This window comes from Tyto alba, unplaced genomic scaffold (genome assembly GCF_018691265.1).
Source record: "Tyto alba isolate M040663 unplaced genomic scaffold, T.alba_DEE_v4.0 Super-Scaffold_32, whole genome shotgun sequence".
NCBI classification, from domain to species: domain Eukaryota; kingdom Metazoa; phylum Chordata; class Aves; order Strigiformes; family Tytonidae; genus Tyto; species Tyto alba.
In genome coordinates, this window is record NW_024881307.1 from 5,186,071 (window position 1) to 5,202,732 (window position 16,662).

The 16,662-nt window shown below is 45.9% G+C and overlaps 1 protein-coding gene across 2 annotated transcripts in view; it reads right to left on the minus strand.

Moving 5' to 3' along the window:
- UBASH3B (ubiquitin associated and SH3 domain containing B) overlaps positions 1–12,121 on the minus strand; it is a 75,406-nt gene extending 63,285 nt beyond the window's left edge. Inside the window, exon 1 of one of the 2 annotated variants that reach the window (XM_032998201.2) lies at positions 11,705–12,121. In XM_032998201.2, coding sequence (XP_032854092.2) covers positions 11,705–11,865 — 161 coding nt within the window. In that variant the 5' untranslated portion in view covers positions 11,866–12,121. The remainder of the gene's footprint in view (positions 1–11,704) is intronic. The other variant, XM_042800560.1, reaches the window with a different exon arrangement.
- Positions 12,122–16,662: the final 4,541 nt, after the last annotated feature.

Consider the following 16,662-nt stretch of genomic DNA (forward strand, 5'->3'; position numbering starts at 1 on the left):
GTTCCCATGCTAAGAGATCTCTAAACCCAAAGGATCCCAGTACCTACTTCCAAGGGCAGTTCTGCCAATCTGGCCCCAGGCTCTTGCAGCCGGTTTCTGCACCATCCTAAAAGACTTATTCATTATTTCCCGCCTGTCATCCCATTTTAGCTGGGTGGCCCTGGCTCTACCCTTTTAAAGTTCACTTTGCAGCAGATGGGCCTATCTAAACACCAAGCGCAAGCGAAGAAATCGGCAGCTGGTCGCAGGAGTTTCCTAGGAGAACATGAAAAGGATCACAGCAGGCTGCCCAGTGCCCTTGGTTAGGCTGACTCACACAAGAAGCCTGGTGAGACACGTTTCTTGGGCACTCGAGTCGCTAAGACACAGCCTAGGCTGCAATCCCAGAGGCTACCCACTAGCAGAAGTTCCCCTCTGTGCGATGCACTTTCAGAGGAGCTGAAGGCCGCGCGAATGGCGGCTGTCAGATGTTGGTGGGCACATGGAAATCCAGCAAAACCCCAACTGCACTTTTAACATGCCATTCTGCCCCTCAGAATTCCCAAGGCTTTACAGTCCTTTGATCCCAGTGAGGATCAGCAGCTTTGGGGCAGGAAGAGGTGGAAGTTGGGAAGATACATCGACCCCCAATGTCAGGGTCTTCATAGGGAGTTAAATCCTCTCTCAGAGATGGTATCTGAGGAGCTGCTTTGGGAAGCTGGATGATGAAATGGAGAATTCTTATAAAGGCTGACTCATTTGCAAGTAGAAAATTTTACCTTAGTGGGAACATAAGAAATACCACAGGGGAGCGGGTCCATGAGACTTAAAATACCCCCGTACAGCTCGTTTCAGGTTGGTGTAAGAGGTCCCAGTTGTGCAACTCACCCCACACAGGAGGCCTCTGGTACACGTCAGGGCTAATTTGGAGCAGAGAGGGGGTTAAACAGTGTAGACGATGGATGCTACTGGAGCAGCGAACCTGCTGCCACTGTCATACTGTAAGGGAACAGCATCAGCCGATCCGCACCACCACAGCCCAAGCTATCTGCCCGCTGCAGGGAGCGTGCGTGAGTCGGGTCTCTGTGGACCCATCCTGATTCATCCTCCCCCCAGCCTGCTGACGTGTTACAGACCCAAATAATCAGGGTACCTGGGGAGCCACCTGCACCCTCACTGCCTGGGAAAATGCTAGTACGTGCACCAGCTCTGGGAAACACTGGGAGGCCCTGGTGCTCCCCCAGGCAGCGAGTAGCCACTATTTGTAAAACACTCTGCAGCCCCAACATATAAATGTGCTGTGAAGAGGTGAGAAACACCTGAGGTTTATATTTTTCTCCCAGAGGCTTTGGTACTGATTCTTATTTACACACAGGGTCTTCGCACTACCTGAATGGTGTAAAAAACCCTATTTCTCTAAAGGAAGCTTTCATAGCAATGAAAATCGGGTTATTTCTGGGTAAAATCCTCAGCTGGTGTGTATTAGTATCTCTCCAACAAAATAAATGGTGCTGGGCTGATTTACACTACTGGAGGCTTTGCCCTTTAGAACATGAATGCATTTGTGATACAGCTATGCTACGGGAGGGGTCAAAAAGACTGTAGAAGGAATATAAATGTGTCTTGTAAGGTAAAGCTGTAAATTACATTTATTCCAAGGCTTGTTTCTGTTGCCCATAGACTAGTGTGAATATGAACCAGATCCAGTTCTTGTTGAGTTTGAGATTTCTTTGAACAGTGCCTGGGAGAACAGACTGCAACTTATCTGTGGGTAATATATTGTGATTTGACACTCGCTATGACTTGGCAGCTACTCTCAGAAAGAAATATTGATTGTGAAGAATAAATTCAATATAATAGTAAAACAAGGGAGCAGGACATCATTGACACCATTTACAGTCTGCAATTCTGGAGCGCCTTTTGTCTTGAGCGGATGGCAAATGTTAATTAAGATGCCCTCTGTGGCATCAAGCAATGTGATGTATTATCTCATTTTAAATTTTTCCGTGTGTAAAATGGGAATGGTACTTATTTCAAAGTAGCTGTCCATAACAGTGCCATTCTCATGCAGCTGTGAATTTCACCCATCAATCTCACTTGCTGTAACTATGAGTAGCAAGCTGGAGTAAAAGATTTTGAAGGCAATGCTGGGATCACTGCCTGGCAGCAGGAGAGGATACCGTCTGCTTCCTCATGTGGCCTCTCCCTACCCTCCTCTCTGGAGGCATTTGCTCTTTCTGGCTCGTCTTTAGATTGTCAGCTCCTGGAGCAGGGATGATGTTTGCCTTTTCTGTTCGCACAGCCCACAGCACAACAGAATTGTGGTACATAAAAATCAGGCTTCTACTCACTGGTGTCACACAAGGGAAAAACAGTAGTAGTGCTTCACATCCACACAAACTCAGGGCTTGAAATCTGCGTCGTGAAACCAGTTCAATTGCTCTCGATAAAATGAGGAACAGCTTAGAAGAAAAACAGTACCACTTTATCTATTTTGGGTATTTCCAGTGCCATTTAACACATTGCCCTTCATGCTCGGTAGAATTGTATCGAACATCTTAAGCTCAGCCATTCAAGAGAAGCACGTGCTCAAGGGCTTTGCTGAATCAGGCCATTAATGGGATTTGTGTCATGTAAGAACTTGTTATATTTCATTGGGTAGAGGGGAAAGAAAACCATCATTTTTACAAATCAGGAGATGAAAAATCTTTCTGAAACACACCCGCCTCTACATTGGTAATTACTTCACAGTCACCAACCACAAATGATTAACTCTGCACTAGCATGTACTGCAGAGTCTAGCTATTACTACATGAAAGGGAAAAAAGTAGCACTTGCCTTGTGTTTGGTAAGAGCAGGGGGGGTGATGGGTGTGAGTGAAATACAGCTAAAACTTCTTAGGAAGGCCAGGGTGTTTATCAGCGTTACCTATCTTTGGGCATGCCTCTGCATTTCTAGCACAGAAGACAGATATCCCGACGTTTATTGAGGGCTGCTGTTTGCTCAGCCACCTTTCACCAGCATTTTCATGCTAATCTCCCTCTGACAGGGACTGGCCTGCAAGGTATTGGTGCTGGCAGGAACAGGAGACTTCAGCCTCAAGGACTTGAATTTGGTGTATGGGGAAAGCAGAGACATCAAACACATCTCCTGTCACCCATTCCAGGTTCCACTTTATAATTGCTTGCTTTCTGTTTAAATGGTACGCTGCTGCTTGGTGGGTGACAAAAACCACTCAGGTCCTGACAATACCTGTCAGGATATTGTCACATCTGCGCATGCAACTCTGCTCTCCGTGCCGGTCTTTATTCTTCTGTGAATCTGTGAGAAACGGGAAGGCTGAGGCTTCCCAGGGAATGGAGGAGCAATGGCTCCTGCTCCCTAGGTATGCAAGACCAACATCTCTTAGCTGCATATCATGAGTTGTGGGTATTTGGGAGTACTTTAAACAATGCCTTTTGCTGCTGGGACTTGACAAAGCTTCAGGAAAAATATTGGGAGAGTGGATTTGAAAGGGTAGCACCTGCATCATATGAACACAGACAAGAGGAACAAAATGTCTAAACCACTGTTTATGTAGGTTGTCAGCTGTTTTTTTGCGGTGACTTTAGCAATTCCCTCAACCCATCCTGTTATTTCTTGCTGCTGTTTTTTTCCCTTCCACTTTACGCTGCTCTCTAGATTTGGTCTTTGTGCACGAACGGGCAGCATAGGATACGGTGGGGACAGAATAATGCCAAGCAAAGCCAAGACCTATTCTTTTCAGGTCTGTTTATATAGGGGGTGAGTAAGACACAGGCGCCGCGGTGAACCCCATTGTAATGCACAAAGCCTGCAGCGAGTCTTGGTGATGGAATCCAAAATGCTGTCAGCTGCTAAACTACAGCTCTTTTGATGACTCTGCTTGTTGAGGATAATTAGACTGGTGCAGTACAGACACACACATGGATGTCTCTATTCTTTTTGCAATTGCGGGGCACATGCTGTGAATCCACTATGAGCACCAGTTAAAACCTATGGCAGTGTTTTCAAGTGTGAGCAAGACTCAGGAGTCTAAGACTCACTTTCAAAGGTGACTTAAAAACTCAAGTTTCATCAGGAGCTAGCAGGATTAGCACTTGACATTTAAAAAAACTTTTTTTTTCTTTCCCAAACTTTTGCTCATGATTTTTCAAAAAGCTGAATTCCCCCCTGACTTTTGTCAGTGTATTTATTCAGGAGGTCCCAAGGGCTGGCAGCACCCTTTGAGCATGGGATCTTGCATAGCAAAGTGGCAGCAGTAATCCAGGGGTAAACTTCCAGAGGGCTTTAAAAGGAGTGCTGCAGAATTCTGCAGAAACAGGCCAATATGCTGCCACTGTCACCAAGCCTCCAAGGGGGATGAATAATCAGTATTTTATGCAAACAAGGCTCCATTCAAATAGTTCATGCTGGATATCTGAAATCATAAGTTTCTCTAGCGAGACTTTGTCTTGAGAATCTCATAGGTAAATTTAAACTGGCTCCTGGCAAGTAGTATCAGGTCTGTGAAGTGAGAGAAAGAGACAGAAAAGGAAAAGGTAACACTGGTATCTATATCACTTGAAACTGATATGTAGCTTGAAAGGGCATTTCTTACTAAGGATCAAGACATTAACTGCTTGGGGTTTTGGCATGGAAGGCACAAAGTAATTCCTCAGGCTCTGTCAGTGACATGTGGTGTCTGGGTTGCACTTTCTGAAGCTCTTCTCCTTCCTCGTGTAGAGAGTAAGATCAAGTTCAGGACCTTCACTCCAAGACAAAAAAATCATCAGACGGAAGCACAAGCAAATGTTTTCTTGTCACCATGTCTTTTTAATACCAAAACAAACTAATTACGTAGGGACCGGGAAACTTTCTGACAACTCTTGCATTGTTTGCCAAAGTTAGATAGTCCTGAAAAACACATCTCAGAAATCCAGGGATTATTGTCTTCTGACTGACTTGACCACTGAACCAGGAACACACTGCATACGGTGATGCTACTTAGATATTTAAATATGAGAACCCAATGAAGCATGGTGTGTGAAGGCACTAAAAATGTATGTGGGGGGTGGTGGTGGTTTTTTGGTGGTGGTTTTTTGTTTTTTCTCCTCTGAACACATGCAAGCTTGCTTTCTGGGCAGCCAGCACTTATGCAGCAAGTATTGCAGTGACACGCTGACCTTGGCTCTACTGTGAGCAATCTTTAGGGATGCTCTGTCCTTAAACCATTTTCTCGATGTTTGTGGCAGAAGCATTTTCTTTGTCGATATCAGACCTGAGTATCTGATTGTTCCACTTCTCCCAACCATCAGATATGATTAATGGCAGTTATGAATACAGTATCCTGAATCACTGCAGTAATATGGAGTGCTACTGCTGCCATTATCATTTTAGAGTGCGATCTTATCACAGGAATGACTCCTTCAGCCTCTGATAGGAGAAGGTCTCTCTCCATTTGAAAATTTTATACAAAGTCATGGAAACAGATGTTTTACTTAAACAAGATATCTAAGTCTTATGATTAAGCTAATAGACTGAAACTCTAGAGGCAGGTGCCAAGTGACAGCCTAACTACACATTTGATGTATATATCTAGGCTTCTCTGTGCCTCGGTTTCCAGACTATAAAGTGGAAATAAAGAGCCCTCTATGTTTTATCACTTCAGATCTTTAAAGTAAGGAACTGTCTGATACAGATCTCCCCCCTACCAAACACAGTGGAGCTGCTGGCACGTAACAGTCTGAATACTGCAGTAATTATCTCTCAGTCCCACAGCAGAAATCTGCAATAAAGTCCATGAAAAAAAAAAAAACATATGCAGGGCAGCCATGGGACTCGGTCCCAAATGTATGTTTGCTCAAGCCTTTCTCCAGTGCACCTTCCTGGCAGCTGCTAACTCCACTGCCGTATCCATGTCCCACTGCGCAGTGCAGACCTGTGGGATCCCTTCCAGCACAGATGTACAAAATTGTTCAGAGGCCTCGGTGCTGAACCTTGGAATTGCAATACATGAACTAGACCAGTTAATCGCTCAAACTGTTGCTCAAGTTAAAACGCAGACTCTTATCCGTTAAACCCTGGCACGGGTGAAGAGCTGCATGCCTCACAACTTCGGACAAAAACTTAAAACAGGCACACAGAAAGGGAGGGTCACAGTAGGGAAAGCAGGTCTTAGCCAAGTGATCTGCCAAAGAGTGCACCTCCAGCAAGTTCTTCCCCTTTCACTATTTGTAAACAGGTCTCCAACACTTCCTACGAAGCTCCTACTTAAAAATGCCCATTGGCCTGATGGCTGACATGACGTACTGGAAATGGAAGTGTTTTGGTTAGATGGTTTCTCTACTGCATGGTCCAGTGGCTCTGTCCGAGCCCAAAACTCACTGTTTTGAGTGATGAGCATGGACAGAACATTATGGGAAGATTTTGCCTAAGACCTTGTGGCTACACCACCTGGATTTTCTATTCAGTAGCTGGAAGATTTCCTCCAGTGCTGTTAACAAACTTGGAAATCCACTTTCAGTGTAGCTTTTTAAACTGTGGCTTCTAGAAACATTTCTATCCATCAGCTTCTTCACTTGGGATGGGGTTTCCCTCCACATCCCGAGCCAACACAAGTCACTGTGAATTATAAAAACCATTCTAAAGCTTGGGCTCAAGTGGGACTTACAGGATGCCTATGTTTTGGGCTAGTCCTTTATAGCAGAATGAATTTCAGCTAAGAGCATTTGCAGAAAACTAATACCCTGAAGGCAAGGCCACAAAGGAACAGAAACCACTTCAAAACTGAAAGATTATCTGCAGTACTTTTTTTCTATGCAGTATTTTCCCAAATCCAGTTCAAACCCTAGAGGAATGAGAGACTTCACAGCCTTTCTGTGCTGAAATACTGCTATGTTGCTACGTCTGTTACTAGGCAAAACATGTTTTAACAGCCTAGAAAACATTTTCAAAACACAAGAGAAGATTTTACTGTTTGTAAACTGGGTCTGAGCTTCTTTTCTTTGAGATTAATGAAACTCTTAATACTCCTAAATTCTCACAGCTACTGAGAAACAAAATCAGACTAGCTTGGTTCTATTCAGGACTAGGGGAAACGTGGTACAGCTTTGTGAATTATCTCCTCTTCATGCCCGTGAACACGGAGTTAAACCCAGGTGGTCTTTTGTGGGAGGGAGGAAGGAGGAAATGCGTAGCATAGGGGAAGCAGTGAAGTTGATTCATGGTAAACCGTACAATATTCCCATCTATCCCATTTTTATGAGGGGGAAGTGTTTGCAGTTATGTCCAGCGTCAGCAGATCCACCCAGGAGCACAGCATTACATACTGAACCAATGGAATGGATCTATCTGTAGAAGATGGTCCCCCTTTTTCAGGCCAAGATGCTGGGAAAGAACACCAGTTTAATGTTGGGGAGTTTTGCCACCTGTGTCAAGATCAGCACCCATCTCTTACGCTTATCACTCAGAGAACAGCGACCAAAAAAGCATGATGCCTGTAATTCTAAGTGTTCTGTTTATGGACAGCGATTTGCCCAGTCTGAGTAATGCAGGGGCCAGAGAATTATCTTGATTTTTCTAGGTCTGGATCTCTTCTGAAACAGCCCCTTGGGGCTGCAGCTTGAATTCAGAGTTATATGCAGAAACTCAAGTAACACTTAAAATCTTATATATTTATATATTCATGCACATATGTGCAACCAGAGTTAAAACAAAGCATGCAGGATTTTTTCTCATACTAGAATTTTAACTTTCTGTTTCTGAGGATGTTTTGGAAGAGTTTAAATTTTGACATGAAACTTTAAAAACGGTAAATCACTGAACTCGCAGATTCTGGAGCCACACTGACTTCTGCATCATGTAGGCTAGAGTATTTAAACTACTTATCCCTGTATTAGTTCCAATAATTGAATTTTGGTCAAAGGCCTTCTGAAAAAAACTGCAGTCCATCACTAAATTTTCCTATATTTACCATTTTGGAGAGATACATGTTATGCATAATTTTTTTTATTTGGTTGTACGTGCATAATAATTTTAAGGGATCCCCTGTGGTTTCAGTGGCCTGTAAACTACACTGTGCTTCCCCTTTTATTAACTCTCAGGAAAACTATCAACACCTATATAGGATTATCACACAATAATGAGAGGTGCTGGCAGTCAGATTAGATGTGTGGGTACGACCACTGGCAGTAGATCCATAACGAGATGAGGTACAATATTTCAGGGCAACAGGGAAAAAATAGTTGTGTGAAATCTCTTTCTAGAGGAAGCCTGTTCTTGTGTTTAGAGTCTTGGGACACTGGGGATCTGGTTAGACTTTTGTGTGACCCTGGGTAAAATGCTTGTCTTGGTGCCCAAATTGCAAAATGGCAACCATAACATCACCTTTGCCTTCTTTCCTTGTTTAAATCAGAATCTACTTGGGATAGGGACAGCCTCCTCCTGTGTGACTAGACAGTACGTAATATAATGGGCTAATTGCAAAACAAAAAAAGAATGTTGGTGTGCTGACAAAACCCACCAAAATAGACCAGCTCATCGTGGTAATAGTCCAAAGTAATGACATACTACAGTGGTTTGAGCGATTGCCATCCACAGGTAAACGCATCCAGAGGTGGTTTGTACATCACTGTGTCACCATGTAATTTTGAGTAGCCCATCTGAATTGAAGCTCTTGCTGGGAAGGAGGAAAAGAGACAGACGTCCGTCCAGGAGCACACAACAGAGCTGCTTTTCTACCTGTGCTGACAAGGACTTTGGTGGGGAGTGGGGAAAACCTCTGGGGTCAGTTGTGGGACACTGACACCAGTGGAGTTCCATTCATTTCAATTAATCTTAGTTCAGAAAGGAAGGATATGTCCTTCTTTGAGGGACCCTTTACCCCCAGTCCCCCATAAACCACATGCAGGCTGGACAAATAAAGGCTTATAAAATAAATGCCTTGATTTAAACAAAAGATCCACAGCAGTTTTGCACCCGAAGAGTAAACAACTATGACATCTTCTCTTGGTTTCAGCCTGGCTCATACCATTTTCTACCCTTAACTGAGCTAGTCTATACTAACCGTCCAGTAATAGTTGGAAATAATATTTAGTTTTTTACCTTTGATTATTTTAACACACATAGGGTAGAAGTGGCTTTCCCAAAGTAACACATAACCAGGAAAATAAAATTAACATGAGAATCCTCAGCTCCTGTCAGTTTTGCAAGCCCAGGATCATCCTGGCCACCTGAGCTCTTATTGCTGCCATAAACTGTAAGCATGGAGAAGTATTATCAAATAATTAACAATTTCAGTTTTGAAAAGACAAAAGCTGACCTGCCCATTGGCAGGGATGGGAGGTACGTGAAGTTACTTGAGCTGAATTAGAAGCTGAAAGTTTGGCGATGTGAGTACTCCCCAGGATCTCAGTACTGTCTCAATACCACACCTGAAAACAGCACTCTTGTCATCAGCAGGTAGCTCCCGTGTCTCTTACCCAGGCTTTGACAGTCCTCTCTTTTCCCCTGCCCCAGTCATTTCCCTTCTCCCACTCCCCCCCACCCCCCAGCTCTAACAAGAAGCCAGGAGGCCACTGATGGCTTTTTGTGACATGCCTGACAGACTAGTCTGACAACTTGGGAGCTTTGTTGTGCGTAAGCCATCCAAACAGATGGTCACCACTTTTAAGTATCAGCCTGGCTCGTATTTGTATGCAGCATCTACAGGCACAGATCTGAAATCTCCCCATTCCGCTGAATTCTGTCTCCTGTTGCAGCTGTGGCTTTGGGGTAGGAAAGAGGAGGGGTGGGAGAGTTCTGGGAGAACACTCAAAAGGGCTTTGCTCTAAGGCTACTTCTCAGTACCATCTTTGGGAGACTGGGTCTTTTTACCTTCTTGGCAACTTGGTAATCTTCCATCCACGCTTACAGAGTAATATGCTGTGAGTTAAAAAGCAGCTTCTGGGAAGCAGTGACCTTTAGGGAATGTCCTTTTTCCCCGTGAGGTCCTATCTCCCACGCGTCCGACCTTGTGTGCTGTTCCATAGCGTACCCTTGGTGGCAGTACTTAGTTGTTTGGTTTTACTTCTGTTTTGCTTCTTATCTGAATTTTAATGATGAATTATATGTAGTATTTCCATAAGGCTAGAATAGGGGCACTAATTGCTACTTCAGATCAGCCAAGCAGTCCCCCTCTGAGCAGACAGCTGACTTGTCAAACAGGGTTATATCACAGTATCTTGAATTTAGTATCAAGACAGTTTTACCCATCTGGCTGGTTATATTTGCAATAAGTACTCTTTGCAGTTGGGTATATTTTACCCCTTTCTCCGGCTTGCCCTCTGTGTTTAACTTTCCCTATCTTGTATAATGAAGCTTTGGGTCCATTTTTGTCAAATATTAGCATTTTCTAGGGCAAGGATATGAACCACAGACATAGTTCCTCAGCTAACATTTAGGTAAGACCAGAGCTGGCTGTCAGCCTTGATGGCACTGTTGTACAGGTAATAACTAGTTTCATTCACAATATCAAGCTGTTTTTTTCTCTAGCTACACTGAAAGACGCACATCTGTTTCTCCAAACAAGCAGAGCATGAAGACACCAGTCTCCTACTATCTGAATTTGCATTCATTGTATATACGTGCTGTATGTTGATTTCAATAGATAACTAAATCACTGACAGACATAAGGAGTGTAAGCAGGACAATGGAAAACACAGATTAGGTTTTCTGTATGTGCTAGCGGATCCATGGCAATCTCATGAACCCACAGATGACATATGTCCTTAAAACTTCATGTGCATACTTCTATATTTATAAGAAAACTGCACAAAGGCTGCAAAACCACCGAGTTCTGATTGGTATCAACAACAAAAGGAAAAAACTTAAGCAGATCAAGGAATCATCCAAATCCCCACTGATTTCATTTGCATCCTAAGGCGCACAGTCCCACTTCAGGAGTCACTACGTTTGAAACTGGGAGCGTCACTATTAAGCTATCATTAGGTTGCCGCCTAATTAATTTAAAGCATAAGCACATGCAGGGAGATTACACCAGGGCATTGTTAAATTGGGCAAGAAACCCCCACCACTTTGGACTATGGCAATTTTCTTGTATCGCTCCGTTCCTTTTTGCTTGACTTGTGCGCAGATGAACAAAAATCTCCCTCCCGGGTGACCGAGTTAGCCAAAGCAATTGCACCGCGGACTCCTTATTTTCCAAGCCTAGGGACGACGGGTTCCGATTTCTATGGGGGACGGGGGGGGGAGTGGTGCGTGTGTGCAAAAAATTGCCTCCCTGGCGATCCCAAACTTTCCAGCGATGCTTGGCTGGGTGGTGCGGGTGGGCTGCTCCGGCCGCCCCGGGGGTCCCTTCAGCACCCCGGGGGCCCCTTCAGCACCCTGGCTCCCGCGGGAGGCTTAAGGGGGGGGGGGGGGGTGTCTCAGCGCGCCTGGGGATGGCACCTGCCGCCCCCCCCTCGCCCCCCGCAGCCGGGGCAGCGCTTCCTGCGGGGGCTGCGGGAGACCCGACCCGGTGCAGCCCCCGGAGAGCAGCCCCGGGGCCGCGCCGGGAGCGCAGCCCCCGGGGGCCGGGGCTCCCTCCCGCCGGCTCCGCCCGCGGCGGTCTGGAGCAGCGAAGCAAAAAGGCGCCCGTCGCTTCTCCCCGCCGCGAAAAGGGAAAGCGGAGGGGCGTGGGGGGGGGTGTGGGGGGTAAAAGGAAAGAAGGGGCCGTGCGGCGACTTACGCCCGGGCTTTGGGGAAGCCCATTGACAGCAGGATCTCCAGCGACGAGCCATGTTTGATGGTCCCCGCGCGGTGCTGCCGGTTCCGCCGGGGGATGACTTTGCTGTAGAGCTCCTCTTTGGCAGCCATGGCGTGCGGTGCGGGCTGCCCGCGCTGGGCCATCACGCAGCCATCGCCGCCCACGCAGGGCCATGCACACCCGCAGCGCCCAGCGCCCCGCCGGGGGCCGGGGCAGGGCCGCCCCCTCCGCCACACGTGTGCGCCCCACGCAGCCCACGCCGCCACCGGCGACTTCGCAAAGGCTCGGCGGGCGAGGAGAAACCGCCCGCCCCCGCTCTTAAAAGCCGCCTCCGGGCGGGCGGGGGCAGATCCGGCCGGCAGCCAGCCCCACGCCGTGTCCCGCGTGGGGAGGGGGGGTTGGGGGCGCCCACCCGCAGGCGCTGCGTTGGGGATGACCCACGGGCGGGGGGGGGTGGAGGAGGCGCTGAGAGAGGAGGGGAGGGATGCGCTGAGTGGGGCCACTGAGAGAGAAACGCAGGCTTGCTTTAAAAAACAAAAGCACGTGCACAGAGAATTATTTTGGTGGGTTTGGTTTTTTGTGTTTTGGTTTGGTTTTTTTTTTTTTTACCTTTTTTATTTTTTTGGCGGGGAGGAAAAGCTCTGCGTAATATTGAGAGAGCAGAGGAGACACAGGGTGCTCCATGGCAGCGCTGGGACTTCGGGGGCCCTGTCCGTTTCTTGACACTGCTCTGTTGTGGCAGCAGTAGTGGTTAAACGAGACGTAGTTACAGGCAGAAGAGTTGCCCTCCAAAATTTCCACCTCAATCTTGTGTTCTCCCGCATCCTTCTCAGCTCTTGCCAGGCCTGGCCTTACAATCCAGGGCCTCGGAGGGTGACAGTTCCACGGCAGGGATGTGGACGCAGCTATTTGACAAAAATGGACCCAAGACACAGCTTCCTGTCCTGCTGTGACCCACAGCTCTGCTCCTCTCCTCTGCTCCCCTCCCATGCAAAAACTACGTGTTCCTATGGGCTGGGTGTGACAAATACTGCTGTTTTCTTCCTAGCTGTACTTCAGACTTCAGTTTGGGGTGTAAAACAAGGGGTTTATACGTGCCAGGAGGCATCCTCCTCCTCCTTGGTCTTCTTTCTGACATCCTCTTCTTCCCTCCTTCACCCCACAACCGCCCGGCTTTCTACTTCGCTTTTAAAGCCAAGCAGACACCACTACTGATCTTCCCAGAGCAGGCCCAGCTTGCAGGGCTGTGGAGAACAGTGCGAAATTAAACCCCGCAAAGAAATAAAAACCATTAAGAGGCATTTTTTTTAAAGTAGAATAATTTGTGTTGGGGAAGGAAAGCAATGTTGGCAATGACACATCCATCACTACAGTTATTAGCATTAGGGATAAACAAACAGCCCATTTCCATTTTGTTGTATCAATGAAGCTGGAGAAGGGAAAAAAAAAATCCCCTCCCGACTCTTCGCTCCTTCCCCTCCCGCGGCAGCTGATTTTCTGCCGCTTTATCCAGAGGCGCGATGAGGAGCGGCCGCGCTGCAGTCAGCGCTGCCGTGCTGCGCTGGGGCCCGTGTTCCCACGGGGACAACGGGCCGGGCAAGCCGTCCTCGCGCGGGCTGAGCTAACGAGCGCCACGAAAATTAAACCTCCAGAAGGGCACGGCACAAAGCCCTTCTTGTTCGCTTCTTGAAGTCACTTTTAACTCCTTTGATGTTGCTGAGGCACTGATTCTTTCGTTTACCCCCGCTATTAATTGGCAAGAACTTCATTAAAGTCAGTGGGTGAAACCAAGAAGCGTTTAGTCATGGATTTCAGCCGTGTTAGACGTTTTGCAACCGTGAAATGAAAACCAGGCACCCAATCTATTCCATTTTAACAGAGGAGGAGAGTTAAGGATTATTATTAACAATATTTGCACCAGAACATATGTTTCCAGAGCCCCCAGAAGCGTTTGTCACCGCTGAACTCATACCCAGCCATGCTAGGAGTGCCACAAAGATACAGCTTGTTCTGGGCCTGTGAAGGGGGAAGATGAAAATCCCAAATGAAAGCTGACCCCGCTCTCCCACCTGCCAAACAAGCGCTGCAAGCAATTTCCAGGAGAATCTGATCAATGGCCAGGGGGTTGCAGCCAACAGCAATCTGTGAGGGTTGTTGTGTTTTGACTTCACTCGATATGCTTTACCCATGCATGCTTCTGCTCCAACTGTATTACTCAATCAGGAAATAACAATAAAGATGTAATTTGCTATGGAAGTAGCTTCCAGGGACTGTGCCCAGATGAGAATCTCTTTTCTGTAGCTGTGACAGATTCACGTGATCAATTAAAAAAATGTCCACATTATAGGAGTTACAATATTGAAGGTTGGTTGGATGAATTGCTGCAACTAACTCCGCTGGAAGCATTGAAGATGTTACAACAAACAAGAAGGAACAGAAATAGGATGTTTACACATCTAGGCTAGCTGAGTGTACAATTTGTAGTCCATCAGTGAAGCTGGCTGTATACTGTCTTGAAAACATTTTTCAAGCCTGCTAAGAGAACCGCCTCCTGTCCCTGTAACTTTAGTGGGTGCCTCTGCATTTAGTCTGGCTGTGCTTTTTCACATTAAAACTCCTTCACTGGGAAGCAGTCCTTTTTTTTTTTTTTCCCCCCAAATTAAATATGTGCCTTGAAATAATGCTTCCTCCCACCTTTTTTTTTTTTTGATTGAAAGCTGAAAATGAAAGCTGTCTTAGTGATCAAATAGGAAAAAGAAAGAAAATAAAGGTAGAAAGCAAATTTTTAAAAAAGCAAACACCCAGAAAATTGTGCTTCAGTCCCCCAAATTAACAATAATTTTAGTGAAAAAAATTGAAATATATGAAAGTATTGTGCCTGTATGCAATCTGTGATATGCAGTTTCTTTTAGAATGCTGTCAGATTTTCACATAAAACCTTTCTTCTTTTTTTTTTTTTTTTTTTTTTCACGTGGCCTTCTCTCTGCTGGCCTGATCCTAGAAATTTATACATGTGCTTAACTTATTACTGCTAATCATTTTCCTGACCAGTGCGATAGCATCCGGGTACCCAAAGCCAGGCAAGTGTATGAGTTCCTGCAGCAACAGGCTCGTCTGTGTTCTCTGTGCTCTTCTATTTTCCTGATTGAAACTCAAATATTATCCATTTACCTACATGAAAATGCATTCTTAGGGGATTATTTATATCACTTCCTTCAATGCAATGCAAGATTAATTGGGGGGGAGGTGTTTAAAAATGCCACACTGGACAGTGAGTGGGAGTGTTGCTATATACTTCAGTAGAAAGAGGTCAGGCTCCTAAGGAATTGGAGCCAAATTTAGCAGTCTTCGGAGGCTGATGCTACCTCCTCGCCTTCACATGCAAAGGGCTTACTCTCTCACAATAGAAATATTCTGAAATAAACAGCACAACAGCAGGAAAGAGAGTAGGGGTTTTGCTTTCCTCCTTCCTAAATTCCCTCCCTTAAAAAAAGGGGTCAGATGCTTTCAGAAAGTCCCTATTCAAGATTGTGCTTTTGAATTATTACCAACTGAATTGTGTTGTTGCCCAGCACCTCCTTTGTAGGAGCAGCAAGGGGAAGCCTGTCCCTTTTCCCTCCTGTCCCTAGAGAAGAGAAAGAGAAGTCTGCCATAAGGCAAACATTGAGTAAAAGCTGAACAACGAAGGACACAGCAAGATTGTGGTTTGCTCAACTTTGAGCCTGGTCTTGCAGTGATTTGCATGCTTGAGCCATCTTTACATACGCAGATATTCCGCATGGCAACTTGAGGCCCATTGGCAGCTGAGGGGAAGGAGGGCTACTTGCTTTGGCAAGTCCATCCTTCGATTATTTGCCTGCATGTTGAAGCGGTGTCAACACATCTTTGTGGCTGAGCATCTGAATGCACTAAATAATTGAAATTGAGTCCACCCTCAGCACTTCCCCCTCCTTTTTTTTTGTCTCCCTAGTTTCCAAATGTGAAGAAATGGTGATTTATCACTGAGAAAAATGAACAGCTGCCTCACACTTGATTCAAAACAGCATGAAAATTATTAGTCAGAGTTTTTACAAAGCTTAAGACCAGAGAAACTTCAGCAAACTTCAGCCCATTTCCTTATGTAGTTGGTAATTGCTCTGTGGGCTGTGTTTTGTGACTGCTTGGGTTTTGTGTTGTAACACCCATCTGAGCATGTTTGGAACAACTGCTGAGCCTTGGTGAAAGTGGAAGAACAACATTCCTGAGAGCAGCTTAATTTTAAAGCCTAAAACACCTTTGTCCAGATATTTTACCTGTTTGGGCTTCGATAATTGAGCTGGAATGAGCATTTATTTGTGGTTCCATCCCATAGGGACAGTTTCCTTCCTTTGCTAAGCATCCATCTGCCTAGGTACTTATGTGAGCCTCCTCTTCTCTCATCACCACAGTATTTGAATCCCTCCAGAGTATTTAAAAATAGAAAGAGCAGCTGGTTTATAGAACAGGATTCTGTATTTTGTCCAGAAGGCTGTGAAAGGACTTTCTCACCCTTTACCATATCTACCTCACCTCAAACCTCTGCCATGAGATTTGGGCTCTGGGAGGGTTCATTAGGGCTGCAGACCACTCCCTAAGGACTGAGGATTTTTTATCCATCTCCAGCTTTTATTGCCTTGAGGCTGTAATTCCAAACTCTGCTGCAGACCTGGAGGTGTGGGGGTGGATTTGGGCCCAGGGCTGGTCACAGAACTATTGGCTTCGTGAGAGAGCAGCTGGGCCTTGGGCCTGGAGGATCCAAGCTGGCCACAGGCACAGGAGAATTTGCTTTGCTAGCTTGGATTTCCTTCAAATTTGGAGCGTATTTTCATCATTACAAACAAAATCCACTTTAATTTCATCATAATCCCTTCATTTGTGCATAGAGCTGTGGAGTTGAGCAGGAGTGTCAGGTATGAGCCAGG